The 23,102-nt window shown below is 40.1% G+C and overlaps 1 protein-coding gene across 2 annotated transcripts in view; it reads right to left on the reverse strand.

Annotated features, from left to right (window-relative positions):
* Window positions 1-23,102, reverse strand: part of OSBPL11 (oxysterol binding protein like 11) — a 98,855-nt gene that overhangs the window by 7,317 nt on the left and 68,436 nt on the right. For both annotated transcript variants that reach the window (XM_027107125.1, XM_027107132.1), the window contains exon 11: window positions 22,635-22,817. In XM_027107125.1, the coding sequence (XP_026962926.1) occupies window positions 22,635-22,817 (183 nt within the window). The remainder of the gene's footprint in view (window positions 1-22,634; window positions 22,818-23,102) is intronic.

Consider the following 23,102-nt stretch of genomic DNA (forward strand, 5'->3'; position numbering starts at 1 on the left):
ATGGTGCTGGGACAGCTGGATATCCACGTGCAAAAAGGTGACTTTAGGCTCTCACCTCACAATAAAACTTAGAAGATAAAAAAACACTGATAATCTCACCTCATCAAATAAAAACTGATCACTGAAATAAACACCATTAAGAAAATGAAAAGATGAGCAAGAGACCAGGAGACAATATTTACGAAACACATACCCAATAAAGGATCTGTGTCCAGAATTTACAAAGAACTCCTATAACACAATAAGACAACAAACAATTCAATTTAAAAAATGGGTGAAATTTATAAGCAAACATTTTAACAAAGAAGATATACAAATGGCTAATTAGAACATAAAAACATGCTCAACATCACTAGCCATTAGGGAAATGCAAATTAAAATCACAATGAGATACTATTTCACACCAGCTAGAATGGGCATACTAAATAAGACAGGCAATAACAAATGTTGATGAAGATGAAGAGAACTGGAACCTTCATAGGTTTCTGGCAGGAATGTAAAATGGTGCAGCCAGTTTTGAAAATAGTTTGGCAGTTTCTTGAAAAGTTAGACATAAAACTACCACACAAACCAGGAATTCCACTCGTAGGTATTTACCCAAGGGAAGTGAAAACATGTCCACACAAAGATCTGCACAAGAATGTTCACTGCAGTATTAATCATCATAGTCCAATACTGCAAATGTCCATCAGTTGGTGAAGGGATAGACAAAATGTAGTATCACATAATGGAGTACTATTCAGTAATAAAAAGGAATGAAATATTGATACATGTTGTACCACGAATGAACCTCAAAAACGTGCTAAGTGAAAAAAGCTAGGCATAAGAGATCACATACTGTATGATTCCATTTATCTGAAATGTCCAGACAAAGTAAAATTATAGAAACAGAAAGTAGGTTCCCTGGGACTGGGGGCAGGAACAGGGATTAACTATCAATGGGCATGAAGGATCTTATGGGAAGATCAAAGGATTCTAAAACTAATTAATGGTAAAAACTGTACCACTAAGGAAAGCTACCAAAATCACTGAATTGTGATTTTAAAACAGGTGAATTTTATGATATGTAAAATATATCTCAATAATATTTTTAAGTGGCAATTTTAATATTAAAGTAGAATTCAAAGCAAGAACTATGACCACGGATGGAGGATCATCTCATAATGGCCAAGGGCTGGGGGCAATGCAGCAAGAGGATGTGCAATCTTTTCAGGGTCAGCATTCTGGAGAAACAGAGTGTGGTTCCTATTTGCCAGGAAGCTTGAGGATGTTTCCAACAACTGTGTTACCATTCCTGAGAAAAGGACATATAATCTTAAATGTGTATGGCCCAAACAACAGAGGTCCAAATAACATGGCACAAAAACTTATCGAACTATAAAGAGAAATATTCCATTAAAATTGGTAATTTCAGTAACTGATCTCAATACCTCTTCTCAACTGATAGAGTGCACAGAAAATCAGTAAAGATACAGAGGACTAGAAAAATATGATTAATCCACTTGATCTAATTGACATTTACAGAATACTCTCACCTAACATCAACAGAATACACATTCCTGTCAAGTGCACACAAAACATTTACCAAGATAGAATGCATTCAGTGCTATAAAACAAATCTCAATAAATTTAAAGGATTAAAACCACACAAAGCACATTCTTTTACCAAAATGAAATTAAATTAGAAATGAATACTGAGAAGATATCTGGAAAAGCTCCAAATATTTGGAAATTAAACAACACATTACTAAATAAGTTCAAGTCCAAAAAAAAAAAAAAGAGAGAGAAAGAAAAACCCACAAGGGAAATCAGAAAACACATATCAAAAAGTTCAAAAGGTAGAGGCCAGATCAAGATGGCAGAATAGGACATGGAGGTCACCTCCCCCAACAAAGACATCAAAAATACACCTATATGTGGAAAATTTCTCACAAAATACCTGCTGAATGCTGGCAGAGATCTCATACAACCAAAGCTGCAAAAAAGATCACTAAGTAGTTGGGATTGACATGTATACACTGATGTGTATAAAACTGATGACTAATAAGAACCTGCTGTATAAAAAAATAAAATTAAATTAAAAAAAAAAAGATCACTAAGTAACTGGGCAGGATGAAAGGAAAAAAAAAAAAAAAAGGAATCAGGACAAGACCTGTGCCCCTGGGAGGGAGTTGTGAAAGAGGAAATGTTCCCTCACCCTGGGAAACTTCTTCACTGGCAGGGAGATCAGCCGGGATGGAAAGAGTGTTTCAGAGGCTTGAAGGAGAGTGCAGTAGCCAGCTTGTGGCATGCAGAACAGAGAGAGACCTGCACAGAAGGTCCTGGCCAACTCCATGGACTCCCTAGCCCAAGACGCATGGCTGCTGGTGTGTGCAGGGGCTGGGTGCTGAAACTCAGGCTTCAGAGGACAGACCGGGGGAGCGGATTGCGGATGGCTACACGGAGACAGCATGAAGGGGCAGGAGTGAGGCCCAAGCCACAACCAGGGGTGTGCAGAGGAAAGAGCCTGGGTCTGCCACTGAAGCCCCATTGTTAACATATGTGTGCAAAGGAAGGGGTGGGGCCTGTCATAGCAGCCTCATTCTCAGTGTGCTCACAGCAGGATGGATCTGCCTCTATGAGTTCTGGGAGCACATAACCACACAAGGAGGTGGGGCTGAAATCCGAGCCAATCCCCAGGGACTGCATGACTTTAGAAGCAGGGCTGAGATCTGAGCGCCCCAGCAGCTGTGCGATCTGCAGATTTACGTGCTATGGGTGGCTTTGTAAACTCAGTGCCTGTGGGACATCTGAGAAGATTACTGGTGCACCCATGGCCAGGGTAGGTCTGGTGATAGCAGTTGCAGGCTCTGCAGGTACACACCAGGGGTGGGGCCAGGGATCTGGGCTGACTCAGTAGCTCCCACGGTGGGTCTAGGTGTGCGACTGTGGCAGTGCTGGTGCCTGACTTCAGCAGTTCTGCACCAATGGGTCTGTGCTAGTGGCTTTGTGAGCACAGCGCCTGAGGGACCGACTGGCCTGGATGGCCGACTGCCTGAATTCCCATGGTTGAGGCAGGGCTTGAGGGCAGTGCCAGAAACAGTGTACTCTGTGAGCCTGCACAATGGGTGACAGGCAACACCACAGAGCTCACTTCCTAGGGGACAGCTCCAACGGAGGAATACTCAGTGGCTCCTCTCCCAGAGGAAGCGCTCTAGTCCTTCCTACCTCATACCACAGACCAGAAACAGATCTGGGGGTGTCTACTCCAACAACTGGGGAGCAGGCTCTGCCCCCAACAGGGCTGTGACAAAGAGGAGACCCTGCTCAACATCCATTGCAGGCTCTGATCACCACAACAATCACACACCCTATCAATGGGAAACAGCCAACACACACTGAGGAAAGACGTGGCAGTCATACATACTAAAGACAGCCCTTATCCCCAAAATATTAGACTCACAGAGGCTACACCAGGACACTCCCACATAAAAACAGCCCTTCAAGACCACAGTTGATTAAGTGTTTCTCCTAAACTCACAGTCAGAGAAATACAAGTAAAATGAAGAAGCAGAGGAACCGCTCTCAATTAAAAGATCAAGGGAATTCCCCTAAAGATGACCGACATCTCCAGTATACCCGATTCTGAATTCAAAAAGGAGATAATGAAAATACTGAAGGAATTAAGAAAGGCTATAGATAGAAGTGCAGATTACTGTAAAAAGCAACTAGAAACTATTAAAGAGGTACCAATTAAAATTAGAAAACTCAAAAAAAAAATTAGAAAACTCATTTGCCAAGACAAAAGTTGAGCTTAAAGGCAATAAATAGCAAACTGGATAACTCAGAAGAACGAATAAGTGATCTGGAGGGTAGAATAATGGAAATCACCCAATCAGGATAGCAGACAGAAAGACAAATTAAAAAAAAAATGAAAGCAATATACGAGACCTATAGGATAATATAAAGCATGCCAATCTACGCATAATAAGGATCCCAGAAGGAGAAGAAAGAGAAAAGGGGATCAAAAATGTACTTGAAGAAATTATGGGACTTCCCTGTTGGCGCAGTGGTTGAGAGTCCGCCTGCCGATGCAGGGGACGTGAGTTCGTGCCCTGATCTGGGAAGATCCCACATGCTGCGGAGCAGCTGGGCCCGTGAGCCATGGCCGCTAAGCCTGCACATCCGGAGCCTGTGCTCCGCAACGGGAGAGGCCACAACAGTGAGAGGCCTGCGTACAGCAAAAAAAAAAAAAGAAATTATGGCTGAAAACTTCCCTAATCTAAAGAAGGAAACAGTTGTCGAGGTACAGGAAGCACAGAGGGTCCCAAACAAGATGAACCCAATCAGACCTACACCAAGACATATTATAATTAAAATGGGAAAATTTAAAGAGAGGATTCTAAAGGCAGCAAGAGAAAAACAAACAGTTAAATTAACAAGGGAACCTCCATAAGGCTATCAGCTGATTTCTTTACAGAAACACTGCGCGCCAGAAGACAGTAGCAAGATATATTCAAAGTCTTGAAAGGGAAAAAGGTGCAACCTAGGATACTCTACCCAGAAAGATTATGATTTAGAATAGAAGGAGAGATAAAGAATTTCTTAGACAATCAAAAACAAAAAGAATACAGTAATATTAAACCTATCCTAAAATAACTATTGAAAGATCGTCTCCAAATAGAAAAGCAGCAAGAATCTACAGTAAAGAGAAAATCACAATTGGAAAGTAAATCACTTAAATAAGCCAGTACACAGATTAAAAAAATTTTTTTTTGGAAAGCGATGACAACTACAATGAACAGCAAAAGGATAAACATGAAGATGTAAAAGAGGACATCAAAATCATAATATATGGGAGAGAAGAGTAAGAAAATGCAGACTTTTTTTTTTTAAAGACTGTGTTTGGGCCTATATGACTACCAGTCTAAAGCAAGCAGATATAGTAATAGGCTAACATACTTCAAAACCAGGGTAACCACAAATCAAAAACATACAATACATTCACAAAAGCCAAAAAGAAGAGAACACAAGCATAATACAAAAGAAAACCACCAAACCTCAAAAATAAAAAGGAACAAAGAAGAAATACAACATCAACTGGAACACAAGGTTCAAAATGGCAATAAACACATATCTATCAATAATTATCTTGAATGTTAATGGACTAAATGCTCCAATTAAAAGACACAATGGGGATTTTGCTGTTGATCCAGTGGTTAAGACTCCGCACTCCCACTGCAGAGTGTGCGGGTTCAATCCCTGGTTAGGGAACTAATATCCCACAGGCTGCACAGTGCAGGAAAAAAAAAAAAAAAAAAAAGGACAGAGTGGGAAAAAAAAAAAGACAGAGTGGCAGATTGGATAAAAAAATAAGAGCCTATAATATGCTGCCTACAAGAGACCCCCTTTAGGGCAAAGGACACACATAGATTGAAAGTGAGGGGATGGAAAAAATAATTCATGCAAATGGAAATGACAAGAAAGCGGGAAGAGCAATACTCAGACAAAAAAGACTCGGACTTCCCTGGTGGAGCAGTGGTTAAGGATCCGCCTGCCAATGCAGGGAACATGGGTTCAAGCCCTGGTCCAGGAAGATCCCACATGCCGCGGAGCAACTAAGCCCGTGAACAACAACTACTGAGCCTACACTCTACAGCCTGCGAGCCACAACTACTGAGCCCATGGGCCACAACTACTGAAGCCCATTGCCTAGAGCCCGTGCTCCACAGCAAGAGAAGCCACCACAATGAGAAGCCTGCACACCACAACGAAGAGTAGCCCCCGCTCACCACAACTAGATAAAGCCCACACACAGCAACGAAGACCCAATGCAACCAAAAATAAATAAATAAATAAATTTATTTTTAAAAAAGAAGACTTTAAAACAAAGGCCATAAAAAAACAAAAAGGACACTATATAATGGTAAAATGATCAATACAAGAAGAGGATATTAAACTTGTTAACATATATGCACGTGACATAGGAGCACCTAAATACAAAAAACAAATATTAACAGAAATAAAGGGAGAAACTGACGGGAATAAAATAATAGTAGGAGACTTTAACACCTCATTCACATCAGTGGACAGATCTTCCAGACAGAAAATTAATAACGTAACAGAGATCCTAAATGATACAATAGAACGGTTAGACTTAATTGATATTTTCATCCAAAAAAAACCAGAATACACATTCTTTTCAAGTGCACATGGAACATTTTCTAGGATTGACCACATACTAGGAAACAAAACAAACCTCAACAAATTTGAGTAAAGAAATTATTTGAAGGACTTCGCTTGTGGCACAGTGGTTAAGAATCTGCCTACGAATGCAGAGGACACGGGTTCGAGCCCTGGTCCGGGAAGATCCCACATGCCGCAGAGCAACTAAGCCTGTGTGCCACAACTACTGAGCGTGTGCTCTAGAACCCAAGAGCCACAACTACTGAGCCCACGGGCCAGAACTACTGAAGCCCATGCACCTAGAGCCTGTGCTGTGCAACAAGAGAAGCCTGCACACTGCAACAAAGAGTAGCCCCGGCTTGCCGTAACTAGAGAAAGCCCACGTGCAGCAACGAAGATCCAACGCAGCCAATAAATAAATAAATTTACAAGCAAATAAATAAATAATTTCAAGCATGTTTTCTCACCACAACATCATGAAACTAGAAATCAACCACAGAAAGAGAAATGAGAAAAAACAAGAGGTTACATGGAGATTAAATAACATGCTACTAAGAAACCAGTAAGTCAGGGCAGAGTCAAAGATGGTGGCAGGGGAGGATGCAGAGTTTGCATCTCCCCACAACTAGGGTGCCTGGCAGATGCTGGTGGGGGACCTCGACACCCAAGGACACGGGAGGAACCCGAGTGACCAGGTAGGATGAGGGGAGGAGTAAGGGGGGAGGAAAAGTGGAGGCTAGACAGCACCGGGCACCTGAGGGGTTCCTACTCCTGCAAGGACACTTGGGGGCTCGGAGGATCGGGGCGGGGAGCATGCCTAGCATGCTGCCCAATCAGGACCTGGGAAGCCTGCAGGGCTCCCAGGCAGGGTCCTCGGCCCTCCCAGGCCCCTTCCGGGCCGTGTTGGTCCTAGGGGTGCAGGAGAGAGGTGGGGGAGAAGAGGAGAGGTGGGTGGGAGGGGCCCTCCAAGACCGGAGGATCAGGGGAGGCGCAGAGGGTGTTTCCCCCACCCACTCTGGCCCTGGGAAGCCTGCTGGGCTCCCAGGCCTGGTCCTCTGCCCTCCAAGGCCCCTTCTGGCTGCAGGGGTCCTAGGGGCGTAGGAGAGAGGGAGGAGGGGGGAAGAGGAGAGGCAGATGTGGGGGACCATCTGACGCCAGGGGATTAGGGGAGGGGCCATGGGAGTTTCCCTGCCCAATTGGCCCTGGGAAGCCTGTTGGGCTTTCGGGTCTGGTCCCCTGCCTTCCAGGGTCCCCTCTGGCTGTGTGGGTCGCAGGGATATAGGAGGGAGGGAGGGGGGAGAAGAAGAAGAGATGCCAATGAGAAGGGGGCCACCTGGATTGGAGGATCAGGGGAAACACGCCTAGCATTTCCCCCACCCACTCGGGCCCAGTGAGCCTGCTGGGATCCTAGACCTGGTCCTCTGCCCTCCAAAGCCAGAGGCATGCCTAAGCCCCACCCCCATCCCCTCAGGGTCTTTTCCTAAGCACAGGCCCCACCTACCACCTAAACCCCACCCCTGCCTAAGCCCCACCCCCCTGAGCCAAGGCCTTCTTAGGCTTTTTTTTTCTTCTTTTTCTCCTCTTTTTTTTTTACTATTGTGGTTCTTTTTTACGTTCAGTTCATTGTTTCATCTATATTTTTATTTTTTTATTCTTTCTAACATCTGTTAGTTTTCTAATCTAATTTTATTTTTTACTCTTTGTTATTGTTCTGCTCCATTTTTTCTTTTCTGTTTTTTTTCTTTTTCCTTTTTTTTGGCACCCCAGATGGCTTGCAGGATCTTGGTTCATGAGCCAGGGGTTGGGACAGAGCTCCTGTGGTGGGAGCTCCGAGTCCAAACCACTGGAATAACAAAGAACCTCAGACCCCAGGGAATATGCATCGGAGTGAGGTCCCCCAGAGGTCCTCATCTCAACACCAAGACACAGCTGTACCCAACAGCATACAAACTCCAGTGCTGGAAGCCTCAGACCAAACAACCATTAAGACAGGAACACAATCCCACCCATCCAAAACAACAACAAAAAAAGAAAAGAGACAACAAAAAAAATATGTCACAGATGAAGGAGCAAGGTAAAAACCTACAAGACCAAATAAATGAAGAGGAAATAGGCAACCTACCTGAAAAAGAATTCAGAGTAATGATAGTAAAGATGATCCAGAATCTCGGAAATAGAATGGAGGCACAGACTGAGAAAATACAATAAATGTTTAACAAAGATCTAGAAGAACTAAAGGACAAACAAACAGAAATGAACAACACAATAACTGAAATGAAAAACACACTAGAAGAAGACAATAACAGAATAACTAAGGCAGAAGAATGAATAAGTGAGCTGGAAGACAGAAGGATGGAAATAACTGCCGAGGAGCAGAAAAAAAGAAAAAAGAATGAAAAGAATTGAAGACAATCTCAGAGACCTCTGGGACAACACTAAACGCACCAACATTCGAAATACAGGGGTCCCAGAAGAAGAAAAGAAAAAGAAAGGGTCTGAGAAAATATTTGAAGAGATTATAGTGGAAAACTTCCCTAACATGGCAAAGGAAATAGTCACCCAAGTTCAGGAAGCGCAGAGAATCCCATACAGGATAAACCCTAGGAGAAACACACCAAGTCACATATTAATCAAACTAACAAAAATTAAATTCGAAGAAAAAATATTAAAAGCAGCAAGGGAAAAGCAAAAAATAACATACAAAGGAACCCCATGAGGTTATCAGCTGATTTTTCAGCAGAAACTCTGCAGGCCAGAAGGGAGGGGCAGGATATAATTGAAGTGATGAAAGAGGGGCTTCCCTGGTGGCACAGTGGTTAAGAATCCGCCTGCCAATACAAGGGACACAGGATCGAGCTCTGGTCCTGGAAGATCCCACATGCCGTGGTGCAACTAAGCCCATGCGCCACAACTACTGAGCTTGCGCTCTAGAGCCTGCAAGCCACAACTACTGAAGCCTGCACACCTAGAGACTATGCTCCACAACAAGAGAAGGCACCACAATGAGAAGCCTGCACACCGCAATGAAGAGTAGCCCCTACTCACTGCAACTAGAGAAAGCCCGCGTGGAGCAACAAAGACCCAACTCAGCCACAGAAAAACAAACAAACAAACAAATAAATAAATAAAACTAAAAACTGATGAAAGAGAAAAACATACAAGTAAGATTACTCTACCCAGCAGGGATCTCATTCAGATTCAACAGAGAAATCAAAAGCTTTTCAGACAAGCAAAAGCTAAGAGAATTCAGCACCACCAAAACAGCTTTACAACAAATGTTAAAGGAAATTCTCTAGGCAGGAAACACAAGAGAAGAAAAAGACCCATAAAAGCAAACCCAAAACAATTAAGAAAATGACAGTAGGAACATATATGTCAATTATAACCTTGAATGTAAAAAGATTAAGTGCTCAAACCAAGACACAGACTGGCTAAATGGATATAAAAACAAGACCCATATACATGCTGTCTACAATAGACACGCTTCAGACCTAGGGACACATACAGACTGAAAGCAAAGGAATAGAAAAAGATATTCCATGCAAATGGAAATCAAAATAAAGGGGGAATAGCGATACTCATATCAGATAAAATAGACTTGAAAATAAAGACAGCTACAAGAGATAAGGAAGGACACTACATAATGATCAAGGGATCAATCCAAGAAGAAGATTATATAATTATAATAATAAATATTTATATTATAAATAATATTTATGCACCCAACAAAGGAGCACCTCAATACATAAGGCAAATGCTAACAACCATAAAAGGGGAAATCAACAGTAACACAATAAGAGTAGGTGACTTTAACACCCCACTTACACCAATGGACAGATCATCCAAACAGAAAATAAATAAGGAAACATAAGCTTTAAATGATATAACAGAGCAGATAGATTTAATGTATATTTATAGGACACTCCACCCAAAAGTGGCAGAATACACTTTCTTCTCAAGTGCACACAGAACATTCTCCAGGCTGGATTACATCATGGGACATAACTCAAGCCTTGGAAAATTTAAGAAAATTGAAATCATTCCAAGCATCTTTTCTGACCACAATGCTATGAGACTGGAAATCAATTACAGGAAAAAAAACTGTAAAAAACACAAATACATGGAGGCTAAACAGTGTACTACTACATAACCAAGAGATCACCGAAGAAATCAAAGAAGAAATTTAAAAATACATAGAAACAAATGACAACGAAAACAGGACGACCCAAAACCTATGAAACACAGCAGAAGCAGTTCTAAGAGGGAAATTTATAGCAATTCAATCTCATCTCAAGAAGCAAGAAAAATCTCAAATAAACAATCTAACCTTACACCTAAAACAACTGGAGAAAGAAGGACAAAGAAAACCCAAAGTCAGTAGAAGGAATGATATCATAAAGATCAGAGTAGAAATAAATGAAATAGAAATGAAGAAAACAATAGCAAAGATCAATACAACTAAAAGTTGGTTCTTTGAGAAGATAAACAAAATTGATAAACCTTTAGCCAGACTCATCAAGAAAAAAAGAGAGTGGATGCAAATTGATAGAATTAGAAATGAAAAAGGAGAAATCACAACAGACACCACAGAAATACAAAGGATTATAAGAGACTACTACAAACAACTATATGCCAATAAAATGGACAACCATGAAGAAATGGACAAATTCTTAGAAGGTACAATTTTCTAAGACTGAACCAGGAAGAATTAGAAATATAAACAGACCAATCACAAGTAACGAAATTGAAACTGTATTAAACAAACAAAAGTCCAGGACCAGATGGCTTCACAGGCGAATTCTATCAAACATTTAGAGAAGAGCTAACAGCAATCCTTCTCAAACTCTTCCAAAAAATTGAAGAAGGAGGAACACTCCCAAATTCGTTCTATGAAGCCACCATCACCCTCATAGCAAAACCAGACAAAGATATTACAAGAAAAGAAAATTACAGACCAATATCACTGATGAACATAGATGCAAAAATTCTCAACAAAATACTAGCAAACAGAATCCAACAACACATTAAAAGGATCATACACCATGATCAAGTGGGATTTATCCCAGGAATGCAAGGATTCTTCAGTATACGCAAATCAATCAATGTGATACACCATATTAACAAATTAAGGAATAAAAACCATATGATCACCTCAATAGATGCAGAAAAAGCTTTTCACACAGTTCAACACCAATTTACGATAAAAACTCTCCAGAAAATGGGCATAGAGGGAACCTACCTCAACATAATAAGGGCCATATATGACAAACCCACAGCAAACATCATACTCAATGGTGAAAAACCAAAACCATTTCCACTAAGATCAGGAACAGGACAAGGATGTCCACTCTTACAACTCTTATTCAACATAGTTTTGGAAGTCCTAGCCACGGCAATCAGAGAAGAAAAAGAAATTAAAGGAATACAAAGTGGAAAAGAAGAAGTAAAACTGTCACTGTTTGCAGATGACATGATACTATGCATAGAAAATCCTAAAGATGCCATCAGAAAACTACTAGAACTAACCAATGAACTTGGTAAGGTTGCAGGATGCAAAATTAATGCACAGAAATCTCTGGCATTCCTATACACTAACAATGAAAAATCAGAAAGAGAAATTAAGGAAACAATCCCATTTACCACTGCAACAAAAAGAATAAAATATTGAGGAATAAACCTACCTATGGAGGCAAAAGACTTGTACTTAGGAAACTATAAAACACTGATGAAAGAAATCAAAGGTGACATAAACAGATGGAGAAATATACCATGTTCTTGGATTGGAAGAATCAATATTGTGAAAATGACTATACTACCCAAAGCAATCTACAGATTCAGTGCAATCCCTATCAAACTACCAATGGCATTTTTCACAGAACTAGAACAAAAAACTTTACAATTCGTATGGAAACACAAAAGACCCCAAATAGCCAAAGCAATTTTGAGAAAGAAAAACGGAGCTGGAGGAATCAGACTACCTGACTTCAAACTATATTACAAAGCTACAGTAATCAAGACAATATAATATTGGCACAAAAACAGAAATATAGATCAATGGTACAGGATAGAAAGCCCAGAGATAAACCCATGCACATATGGTCACCTAATTTATGACAAATGAGGCAAGAACATACAATGGAGAAAAGACAGCCTCTTCAATAAGTGATGTTGGGGGACTTCCCTGGTGGCACAGTGGTTAAGAATCTGCCTGCCAATGCAGGGGACCTGGGTTCGAGCCTTGGTCCAGGAAGATCCCACATGTCACGGAGTAACTAAGCCCGTGAGCCACAACTACTGAGCCTGCGCTCTAGAGCACACGAGCCACAAGTACTGGGCCTGCGTGCCGCACCTACTGAAACCCGTGCGCCTAGAGCCCGTGCTCCACAACAAGACAAGCCACCGCAATGAGAAGCCCGTGCACTGCGATGAAGAGTAGGCCCTGCTTGCCACAACTAGATAAAGCCCGTGCACATAAACGAAGCCCCGATGCAGCCAAAAAAAAAAAAAAAATTGGTGCTGGACAAGCTGGGCAGCTACATGTAAAAGAATGAAATTAGAACACCACCTAACACCACACACAAAAATAAACTCCAAATGGATTAAAGACCTGAATGTAAAACTGGACACTATAAAACTCTTAGAGGAAAACAGGAAAAATACTCGTTGACATAAACCACAGCAAGATCTTTTTTGACCCACCTCCTAATGAAAATAAAACCAAAAATAAACAAATGGGATCTAATTAAACTTAAAAGCTTTTGCAGAGCAAAGGAAACCATAAACAAGATGAAAAGACAGCCCTCAGAGTGGGAGAAAATGTTTGCAAATAAAGCAATGGACAAAGGATTAATCTCCAAAATATACAAACAGCTCATGGAGCACAATATCAAAACAACAAACAACCCAATTAAAAAATGGGCAGAAGACCTAAATAGACATTTCACCAAAGAAGAAATACAGATGGCTAAGAAGCACATGAAAAGATGCTCAGCATCACTAATTATTAGAGAACTGTAAATCAAAACTACAACGAGGTATCACCTCACACTGGTCAGAATGCCCATCAAGAAAAAAATCTACAAACAGGACTTCCCTGGTGGAGCAGTGGTTAAAAATCTGCTTGCCAATGCAGGGGACATGGGTTTGATCCCTGGTCCAGGAATATCCCACATGCTGTGGAGCAATCAAGCCTGTGCACCACAACTACCATGCCTGAGCTCTAGAGCCCACGAGCCAAAACTACTGAGCGCACGTCACAACTACTGAAGCCCGCGCACCTAGAGCCCATGCTCCGCAACAAGAGAAGCCACTGCAATGAGAAGCCTGCACACTGCAACAAAGAGTAGCCCTTGCTCACTGCAACTAGAGAAAGCCTGCATGCAGCAACGAAGACCAAACGCAGCCAAAAATAAATAAATAAATTTCTTTAAAAAAAATCTACAAACAATAAATGCTGGAGAGGGTGTGGAGGAAAGTGAACCATTCTGCACTGTTGGTGGGAATATAAATTGATACAGCCATTATGGAGAACAGTATGGACGTTCCTTAAAAAACTAAAAATAGAACTACCATATGACCCAGCAATCCCACTACTGGGCATATACCCTAAGAAAACCATAATTCAAAGGGACACATGTACCCCAATGTTCACTGCAGCACTATTTACAATAACCAGGACATGGAAACAACCTAAATGTCCAACAGTAGATGAATGGATAAAGAAGATGTGCTACATATATACAGTAGAGTATTACTCAGCCATAAAGAGGCGTGAAATTGGGTCATTTGTAGAGATGTGGATGGACAAAGAGTCTGTCATAGAGAGTGAAGTAAGCCAGAAAGAAAAACAAATGTTGTATATTAACACATATATGTGGAATCTAGAAAAATGGTACAGATGAACCTATTTTTAGGGCAGGAAAAGAGACAGAGATGTAGAGAATGGACATGTGGACACAGTGGGGAAGGGGAGGGTAGGACAAACTGGGAGATTAGGTTTGACATAAATACACTACCATGTGCAAAATAGATAGCTAGTGGGAACCTGCTGCAAAGCACAGGGAGCTCAGCTCAGTGCTCTGTGATGACCTAGATGTGGAGGAAGGTGGGGAGGGAGGTCCAAGATGGAGGGGATATAGGTATACATATAGCTGATTTACTTCATTGTACAGCAGAAACTAACACAACATTGTAAAGCAATTTTACTCCAATAAAAAAGAAAAAGAAAAAAGAAACCAATGGGTCAATGATGAAATCAGAGAGGAAATTAAAAAAACACCTTGAGACAAATGACAATAAAAACACAACCATACAAAATCTATGGGACGCAGCAAAAGCAGTTCTTAGAGGGAAGTTCACAGTAATAGAGGACTTCCTCAAAAAACAAGAAAAATCTCAAATAAATAACCTAACCTACTATCTAAAGAATTAGAAAAAGAACAAACAAAACCTAAAATCAGCAGAAGGAAGGAAATAATAAAGGTCAGAGCAGAAATAAACAAAATAGAGATTAAAAAACAATAGAGAAAAATCAATAAAACCAAGAGCTGGCTCTTTGAAAGGGCAAACAAAATCGACAATCCTCTGGCCAGGCTCACCAAGAAGAAAAGAGAGAGGACCCAAATAAACAAAATAAGAAATGAAAGAGGAGAAATAACAACTGATACCACAGAAATAAAAAAAACCATAAGAGAATACCATAAGTAATTATATGCCAACAAATTGGACAACCTAGAAAAAACAGACAAGTTTCTTTTTTTTTATTCAAACAGAAAGTCACAAAAATTATAATCATCCTCATCAGTTCACTCAGTCCCATGTAATTAATTTTTTTTTCATCTTGATGTTTTGTTAGCACTTTTATGAATTCATCAGTTTTCCATTAGAGTTCTGAAAATGCTTATTCATTCAGTTCAGCAGTATCAGACAAGTTTCTAAAAACATTCAGCCCACCAAAACTGAATCGAGAAACAGATAATTTGAACACAGCAATCACTAGAAGTAAAATAGAGTCTGTAATTAAAAAAAAAAAAATCCCAGCAAACGAAAGTCCAGGGCCAGATGGCTTCACTGGGAAATTCCACCAAACATACAAAGAAGAACTTATACTGATCCTTCTCAAACTCTTCCAAAAGATGGAAGAGGAGGGAACACTCCCAGTCGTTCTATGAAGCCACCATCACCCTGATACCAAAACCAGACAAAAATAACAAAAAAGAAAATTACAAGCCAGGCCAGTATCTTTGATGAAGACCTAAACAGACATTTCTCCAAAGACAAACAGATGGCCAATAGGGACATGAAAAGATGCTCAACATCACTAATTATTAGAGAAATGAAAATCAAAACTACAATGAGGTATCACCTCACACCGGTCAGAATGGCCATCATCAAAAAATCTACAAATAATAAATGTTGGAGAGGGTGTAGAGAAAAGGGAACCCTCCTATACTGTTGGTCGGAATGTAAACTGGTGCTGCAACTATGGAAAACAATATCAAGGGTTTTTTTTAATGTGGACCATTTTTAAAGTCTTTATTGAATTTGTTACAATATTGCTTCTGTTTTATGTTTTGGTTTTTTGGCCCCAAGGCACGTGGGATATTAGCTCCCTGACCAGGGATCGAACCTGTGCCCCCTGCATTGGAATGCGAAGTCTTACCACTAGACCACCAGGGAAGTCCCCTGAGATCTTAAAAAACAAAAAATAGAGTTGTCATATGTTCCAGCAATCTTACTCCTGGGCATATATCCAGAGAAAACTATAATTCAAAAATTGGATGCACTCCAATGTTCATAGCAGCACTATATACAGTAGCCAAGACATGGAAGCAGGGGACTTCCCTGGCGGTCCAGTGGTTAAGACTCCATGCTCCCAGTGCAGGGGGCACGGGTTCAATTCCTGGTCGGGGATCTAAGATCCCGCATGCCACAGGGCATGGCCAAAAAACAAAAAAACCCACAAGTGTGAATAAAAAAAAAAAAAGACATGGAAGCAACTTAAATGTACATCTACAGATGAATGGATAAAGAAGATGTGGTATGTATATACAATGGAATACTACTTAGCCATAAAAAGAATGAAATAATGCCATTTGCAACAACATGGATGGGCCTAGAGATTATCATACTAAGTGAAACAAGTCAGAAAGAGAAAGACAAATATCACATGGTATCACTTATACGTGGAATCTAAATAAAAAATGATACAAATGAACTTATTTACAAAACAGAAACAGACTCACAAACTTAGAGAACTACTTATGGTTACCAAAGGGGAAAAGGAATGGAGGAGGGATAAATTAAGAGTTTGGGATTAGCAGATGAAACTAATATATAGGGCTTCCCTGCTGGCACAGTGGTTGGGAGTCCGCCTGCCGATGCAGGGGACGCGGGTTTGTGCCCCGGTCCGGGAGGATCCCACATGACGCAGAGCCAGCCATGGCCACTGGGCCTGTGCATCCGGAGCCTGTGCTCCGCAGCGGGGGAGGCCACAGCGGTGAGAGGCCCGCGTACCGCAAAAAAAAAAAAACCAAAAAACCAAAAAAACAGAAAAAACCCTAATATATATAAGATAGATACAAGGTCCTACTGTCTAGCACAGGGAACTATATTTGATATCCTGTAATAATCCATAATGGAGAAAAATATGAAAAACAATATGTATATACTATATGTATAAACTGAATCACTCTGCTGTACACCAGAAACTAACACAACACCGTATATCAACTATACTTCAATAAACAAATAAATAAATAAATGTTCAAAAGTTGCAGGATATAGATAAAGCAGACCTAGAGGGAAATATATAGCATTAAACATTTATATTATGAATGAAGAAAAATCAGTGATGTAAACCAGGGGTCAAACTATGGTCCGATGCTCATTTTTGTAAATAGGCTTTTATTTTAATATAGCAACATCTATCCGTTTCCTGTCTGGCTGTTTTCACATTACAAAGGCTGAATTGAGTAGCTGTGGTAGAGACTATCTGGCCCATTAAGCTTAAGATATTTATTCTCTGGCCTTTTACAAAAAGAAGTTTGCTGACCCTGACCTAACTTCTATTTTAAATTTGTTTATTTTGGGCTGTGTTGAGTCTTTGCTGCTGAGCGTGGGCTTTCTCTAGTTGCGATTAGCAGGGGCTACTCTTTGTTGTGTTGCACAGGCTTCTCATTGTGGTGGCTTCTCTTGTTGCGGAGCACGGGCTCTAGGTATGCAGGCTTCAGTAGTTGTGGCATGCGGGCTCAAGAGCACAGGCTCAGTAGTTGTGGCGCACAGGCTTAGTTGTTCTGCGGCATGTGGGATCTTCCCGGACCAGGAATCGAACCCGTGTCCCTGCACTGGCAGGCGGATTCTTAACCACTGTGCCACCAGGGAAGTCCCTAACTGCTATTTTAAGAAACTAGAGGAAGGAATAGCAAATGATGCAAAAAATAAGCAGAGAAAAGGAATTAAGAACAGAAATCAATGGAAAAGAAAACAGAAATATAGAGAAAAGTCAATGAAACCAAAAACTAGTCTTAAGTAAAATTAATAAACCTTTAATCACACTGATCAGGAAAAGAAGTTATCACCAATACAAGGAATGAGTGTGGGGCCACTACAGATCCTACACATATTAAAAGAATAAGGAAATATTATGAAATACACACCAATAAATTTGAAAAATTAAAGGAACCAACTCCTTGAAAGACAAAAACTACCAAAACTTGCTCAAGAAGAAACGGATAGGGCTTCCCTGGTGGCACAGTGGTTAAGAATCTGCCTGCCAACGCAGGGGACATGGGTTCGAGCCCTGGTCCGGGAAGATCCCACATGCCGCGGAGCAATTAAGCCCATGTGCCACAACTACTGAGTCTGTGCTCTAGAGCCTGCGAGCCACAACTACTGAGCCTGTGTGCCAAGAGCCCGCACACTGCAACGAAGAGTAGCCCCCGCTCGCCGCAACTAGAGAAAGCCCGCGTGCAGCAACAAAGACCCAACGCAGCCAAAAATAAATAAATAAAATAAATAAATTTATTTTTAAAAAAAAGAAGAAGAAACCGATAACATCAATAGCCCTAGGTACTACAGATACTAAATTTGTGGTTAAAAACTTTCTTCCAAAGAAAACAAAAGACCAATAACCCCCAGGAATGTAGACAAAAATCTATAATAAAAGTTTAGCAAAGAGAATACAGCAGCATCTCTTAAACATCTGATTCAATAATAGCCAGATTCTTATATCTGCTTCTACATTCAATCTATTGTGATACATATTGTTTTAGTTAAAGTATATAAGGAAAATATGGCTTCACACAGACATATAGCTGGAAAATGGAAGAATATTTTAATAGATATTTCAAATAACTCAGTTCTTTGATACCATATTAAAACTCAGCAAATGGTAGTTTTTAAAAGACTAGCTGCAATGTGGAAACTGAAAAATGTCAATGAATTTTTCATGCTCTGCGACATGGAAATCCATTGGTCTAATTTGCACCTTGAATGGAATTTTTACCCATGCATAATTTTGTAATAACATGCATTGGTCATCTGAAAAATGATCTTCCAGATGTTGACATATTTTATCATATTTTAAAGATCACATTACAGATACAAGTTTTCCAAAATTTTGATTTCTGTCTTTAAACCTCCACTTTTTTCTCCAGTTTTTTTTTTTTTTTGGGCCGCGTCAGGTGGCACTTGAGATCTTAGCTTCCCAACCGGGGATTGAACCCGCACCCCCCTGCACTGGAAGCGCAGAGTCCTAACCTCTGGACCTCTGGACCACCAGCGAAGTCTCTTTTTCTCCAGTTTTACTGAGATATAATCGACATACAGCTCTGTGTAAGTTTCAGGTGTACAGCATAATGACCTGACTTACATATATTGTGAAATGATTACCACAGTAAGTTTAGTTAATCATCATTCATCCTCTCATATAGATGCAAAATTAAAGAAATAGAAAAAAAACTTCTTTTCCTTGTGATGAGAACTCTTAAGATCCACTCCCTCAACAAATTTCAAACATACCATACAGTAGTGTTAACTACAATCATCATGTTGTACATTACAACCCCAGTACTTATTTATCTTGTAACTGGAAGTTCATTCAATTCCTTCACTCCTTACCCCACACTTCTGGTAACCACAGTCCGATCTCCTTTTCTGTGAATTTTTTAAATTAATTTTTTTGTTAAGGTATAGTTGACATGTAACATTATATTAGTTTCAGGTGTACAACATAATGATTTAATATTTGTATTACTGTGAAATGATCATCACAATAAGACTAGTCAACATCCATCACCGTACATAATTACCAAAAAAGTTCTTTTTCTTGTGATGAAGAATTTTAAGAACTACTCTCTGAGCAACTTTCAATTATGCAATACAGTATTATTAACTATAGCCACCATGCTGTACATTACATCCCCATGACATTTATTTTAAAACTGGAAGTCTGCACCTTTTGACCTACTTCATTCATTTCACCCACTCCCCAGCTGCCCACCTCTGGCATTTCAGAAATACACCAATCTCTGTTCTCTGTATCTATGAGCTGTTTGGTTTTGGTTTTGGTTTTTTTAAGATTTCATATATAAGTGAGGTCATACAGTATTTGTCTTTATCTGTCTGACTTAATTCACTTGGCATAATGCTCTCAAGGTCCATCCATGTTGTCTCAAATGGCAAGATTTCATTCTTTTTATGGCTGAGTAATATTCCATTGTGTGTGTGTGTATATATATATATGACATTTCCTTTATTCATTAATCCATTTATGGACACTTAGGTTGTTTCCATATCTTGGCTATTATAAATAATGCTGCAGTGAACATAGGAGTACATAGTTTTTTGAGGAACCTCCATACTATTTTCCATAGCAGCTGCACCAATTTATATTCCCATCAACAGTGCAGTGTTTTTTATTTTTCCCTTGGATTCCATATGTAAATGAGATCATACAGTATTTGTTCTTTCTCTGAGACTTGACTTCACATAAAGCATCCATCCATGTTATCACAAATGGCAGGATTTCCATCTTTTTTTTTTTTTTTTTTGCGGTACGCGGGCCTCTCTCTGTTGTGGCCTTTCCCTTTGCGGAGCACAGGCTCTGGACGTGCAGGCCCAGCGGCCATGGCTCACGGGCCTAGCTGCTCCGCAGCATGTGGGATCTTCCCGGACCAGGGCACGAACACGTGTCCCCTGCATCGGCAGGCGGGCTCTCAACCACTGTGCCACCAGGGAAGCCCAGGATTTCCATCTTTTTAAGGACTGGATAATAGTCCATTATACATATATATATATATATATATATATAAAAAATATATACCTCACAACTTCCTTATCCATTTATCTGTGAATGGGCACTTAGGTTGTTTCCGTTTAAATTTTATTATTAGCAAAAAATACTGCCAGGCTTCCCTGGTGGCGCAGTGGTTGAGAATCTGCCTGCTAATGCAGGGGACACGGGTTCGAGCCCTGGTCTGGGAGGATCCCACATGCCACAGAGCAACTAAGCCCGTGAGCCACAACGACTGAGCCTGCGCGTCTGGAGCCTGTGCTCTGCAACAAGAGAGGCCGCGATGGTGAGAGGCCCGTGCACCGCGATGAAGAGTGGTCCCCGCTTGCCACAACTAGAGAAAGCACTTGCACAGAAACGAAAGACGCAGCACAGCAAAAATAAATAAATTAATTAATAAACTCCTACCCCCAACATCTTAGGAAAAAAAAATACTGCCAATTGTTTTCCTTGAAGTGCCATGTTCACATCGTTCATTTATAAGGAAAATGTCTGCCCAATATTAAAATTAGGACAGCCTTACTTTGTCGATCATTTAAGTAAAAATAGTGTTTCAAGAAAGGGTAATTTGCTTGTAACTCAAACAACTGAACAAGTGCTCTTCCTCCAGATAACCACTGTACTTCTTTATTATCTAACACAAGTGCTTTATGTATACTCCAAATCTGTCATGCAGAATATTAAAAAAGACAGGTAATCAATGTTCCAGATTTAATAAAACTAATAATCTGTACTGCTTTTCAAGCAGATTTTAAAAAGAAAATGGTATTTAAAAAAATTGCAAGGCCGAAAAGAAAAAAATTGCATGGCAGTGAGGAATACCACGACTACTTGTACAGTTTGGTGCCACTGCTTGATTGGTGCTAAGGCCCAGCAGTGCCACCCACCATTGCTTTTGTATCACCAATGCACGTGCAAACAGAGAGAAAAAGAAAAATAATATCTTAGCATTCTTATGAAAGGTTTTTCAACTTGAAGACCCCCTGTACAGGTCTCAAGGGCCCCAGGGGTCCACATACCAAACCTTGACAAACTCTCCTAAATAAATCCTAAATACACCCATAGAAGAATTTTTTTCAATCATTGCTGTTTTATTTTTTGACTGAACCTGAGTTTTTGGTTAAAAGGTATTAAATCCCTTTACACATCTACTTATAAATTGTTTGGTTTCATTTATGTGTTCTTAAGATGTTTAATGCTTCCTTGTATTTGATATAGTAATACTTCCATGTGACATAAAATTTAAACAGTACAAAAGGGCATTCTGTGAAGAGTAAGTCTCTTTGTTTTTTTTTTTTTGTGGTACGCAGGCCTCTCACTGTTGTGGCCTCTCCCATTGCGGAGCACAGGCTCCGGACGCGCAGGCTCAGCGGCCATGGCTCACGGACCCAGCTGCTCTGCGGCATGTAGGATCTTCCCGGACCGGGGCACGAACCCATGTCCCCTGCATCGGCAGGCGGACTCTTAACCACTGCGCCACCAGGGAAGCCCGTTAAGTCTCTTTCTTATCCCAGACCCCAGTATTCCTCTCTGGAAGCAACCACTGCCAATACATTTTGGAGACTACCTTGTTAACACATATAGATCCACTTCATTTACTTTTAAAGGCCTATGACATATATTGACAAAATACCCTCTAGGAAGGCTGTAGCAATTTACCTCTCTAACCAGCAATGTGAAAATGTCTATTTGCTCATACTTTTTCCAAAAGAGATACCATTTTAAAAAATGAATTTGTCTTATTGTTTAATTTATATTTCTTTAAATTCTAATTACACTAAACAATTTTTCATTTTCTTAGTGGGCATTTCTTTTTTTCTATTTTTGTGAACTACCTCTTTGTGTCTTTGCCTATTTTTCTACTGGGGTACCCATCTTTTTGTTAATAATTTGGAAGAGTTTTTATGATAAGGATAGTAATCCTTTGACTACAAAATGTTAATATTTTTGCCCAGTTAATGTTTTATTTTTACTAAAATGTGACTATGTATCACATAATGTCATAGCTGGTACGGGGTTTAAGAGCATCAGATCAGACCAATACTTTCAATTTATAGATGAGGAAGCTGATGCAAAGCAGTGAAGTGACTTGCCCAGGGCTGGAAGTTAGTGAAAAGGCTTAGATTAAGATCCAGAGTTTCTGACTCTTTCCTGGATGGATGCAAGGATGACATACCTGGATTCAAATGGGTCCTGCTTCTCCAGAGGTCTTACTCTTTTCTTTGTCACTGCCAATTTAGTCAAGTCCACACACTTTGTCTCTCCATTGCTGTAAGTGAACTCAAGAACACTATTCCATTCCCCTTGTACTCTGCATACAACAGTGTTGGTGATGTTGTGCTTTACTTCACCTGTAACCCTAGAAGCAGACAGAAAAAAAAAAAGATATGCTCTAATAAGTAATATTGCTTATTTCTTAGGAATTCTGAAACCCAGAATGTACTTTGTGAATTCTGTTTAAATTAGTTACACATATCACTTCAATTTGTCAGCGCCAAATTCAGTTACAATTACAAGTCAATTTGTCAGTTACAAAGTCTTTGTAAATCCCTGGTAGTTTCCTAGATAATTTTTTCAAATAACATCAATTTAATTTGAGAAAGAATACTAGGAATCAAACTGGAGACTCAGTTACTATATGTGA

The sequence above is a fragment of the Aethalodelphis obliquidens genome, unplaced genomic scaffold (genome assembly GCF_003676395.1).
Source record: "Aethalodelphis obliquidens isolate GAN/ISIS:26980383/991018 unplaced genomic scaffold, ASM367639v1 scaffold1, whole genome shotgun sequence".
Taxonomy (NCBI): Eukaryota; Metazoa; Chordata; class Mammalia; order Artiodactyla; family Delphinidae; genus Aethalodelphis; species Aethalodelphis obliquidens.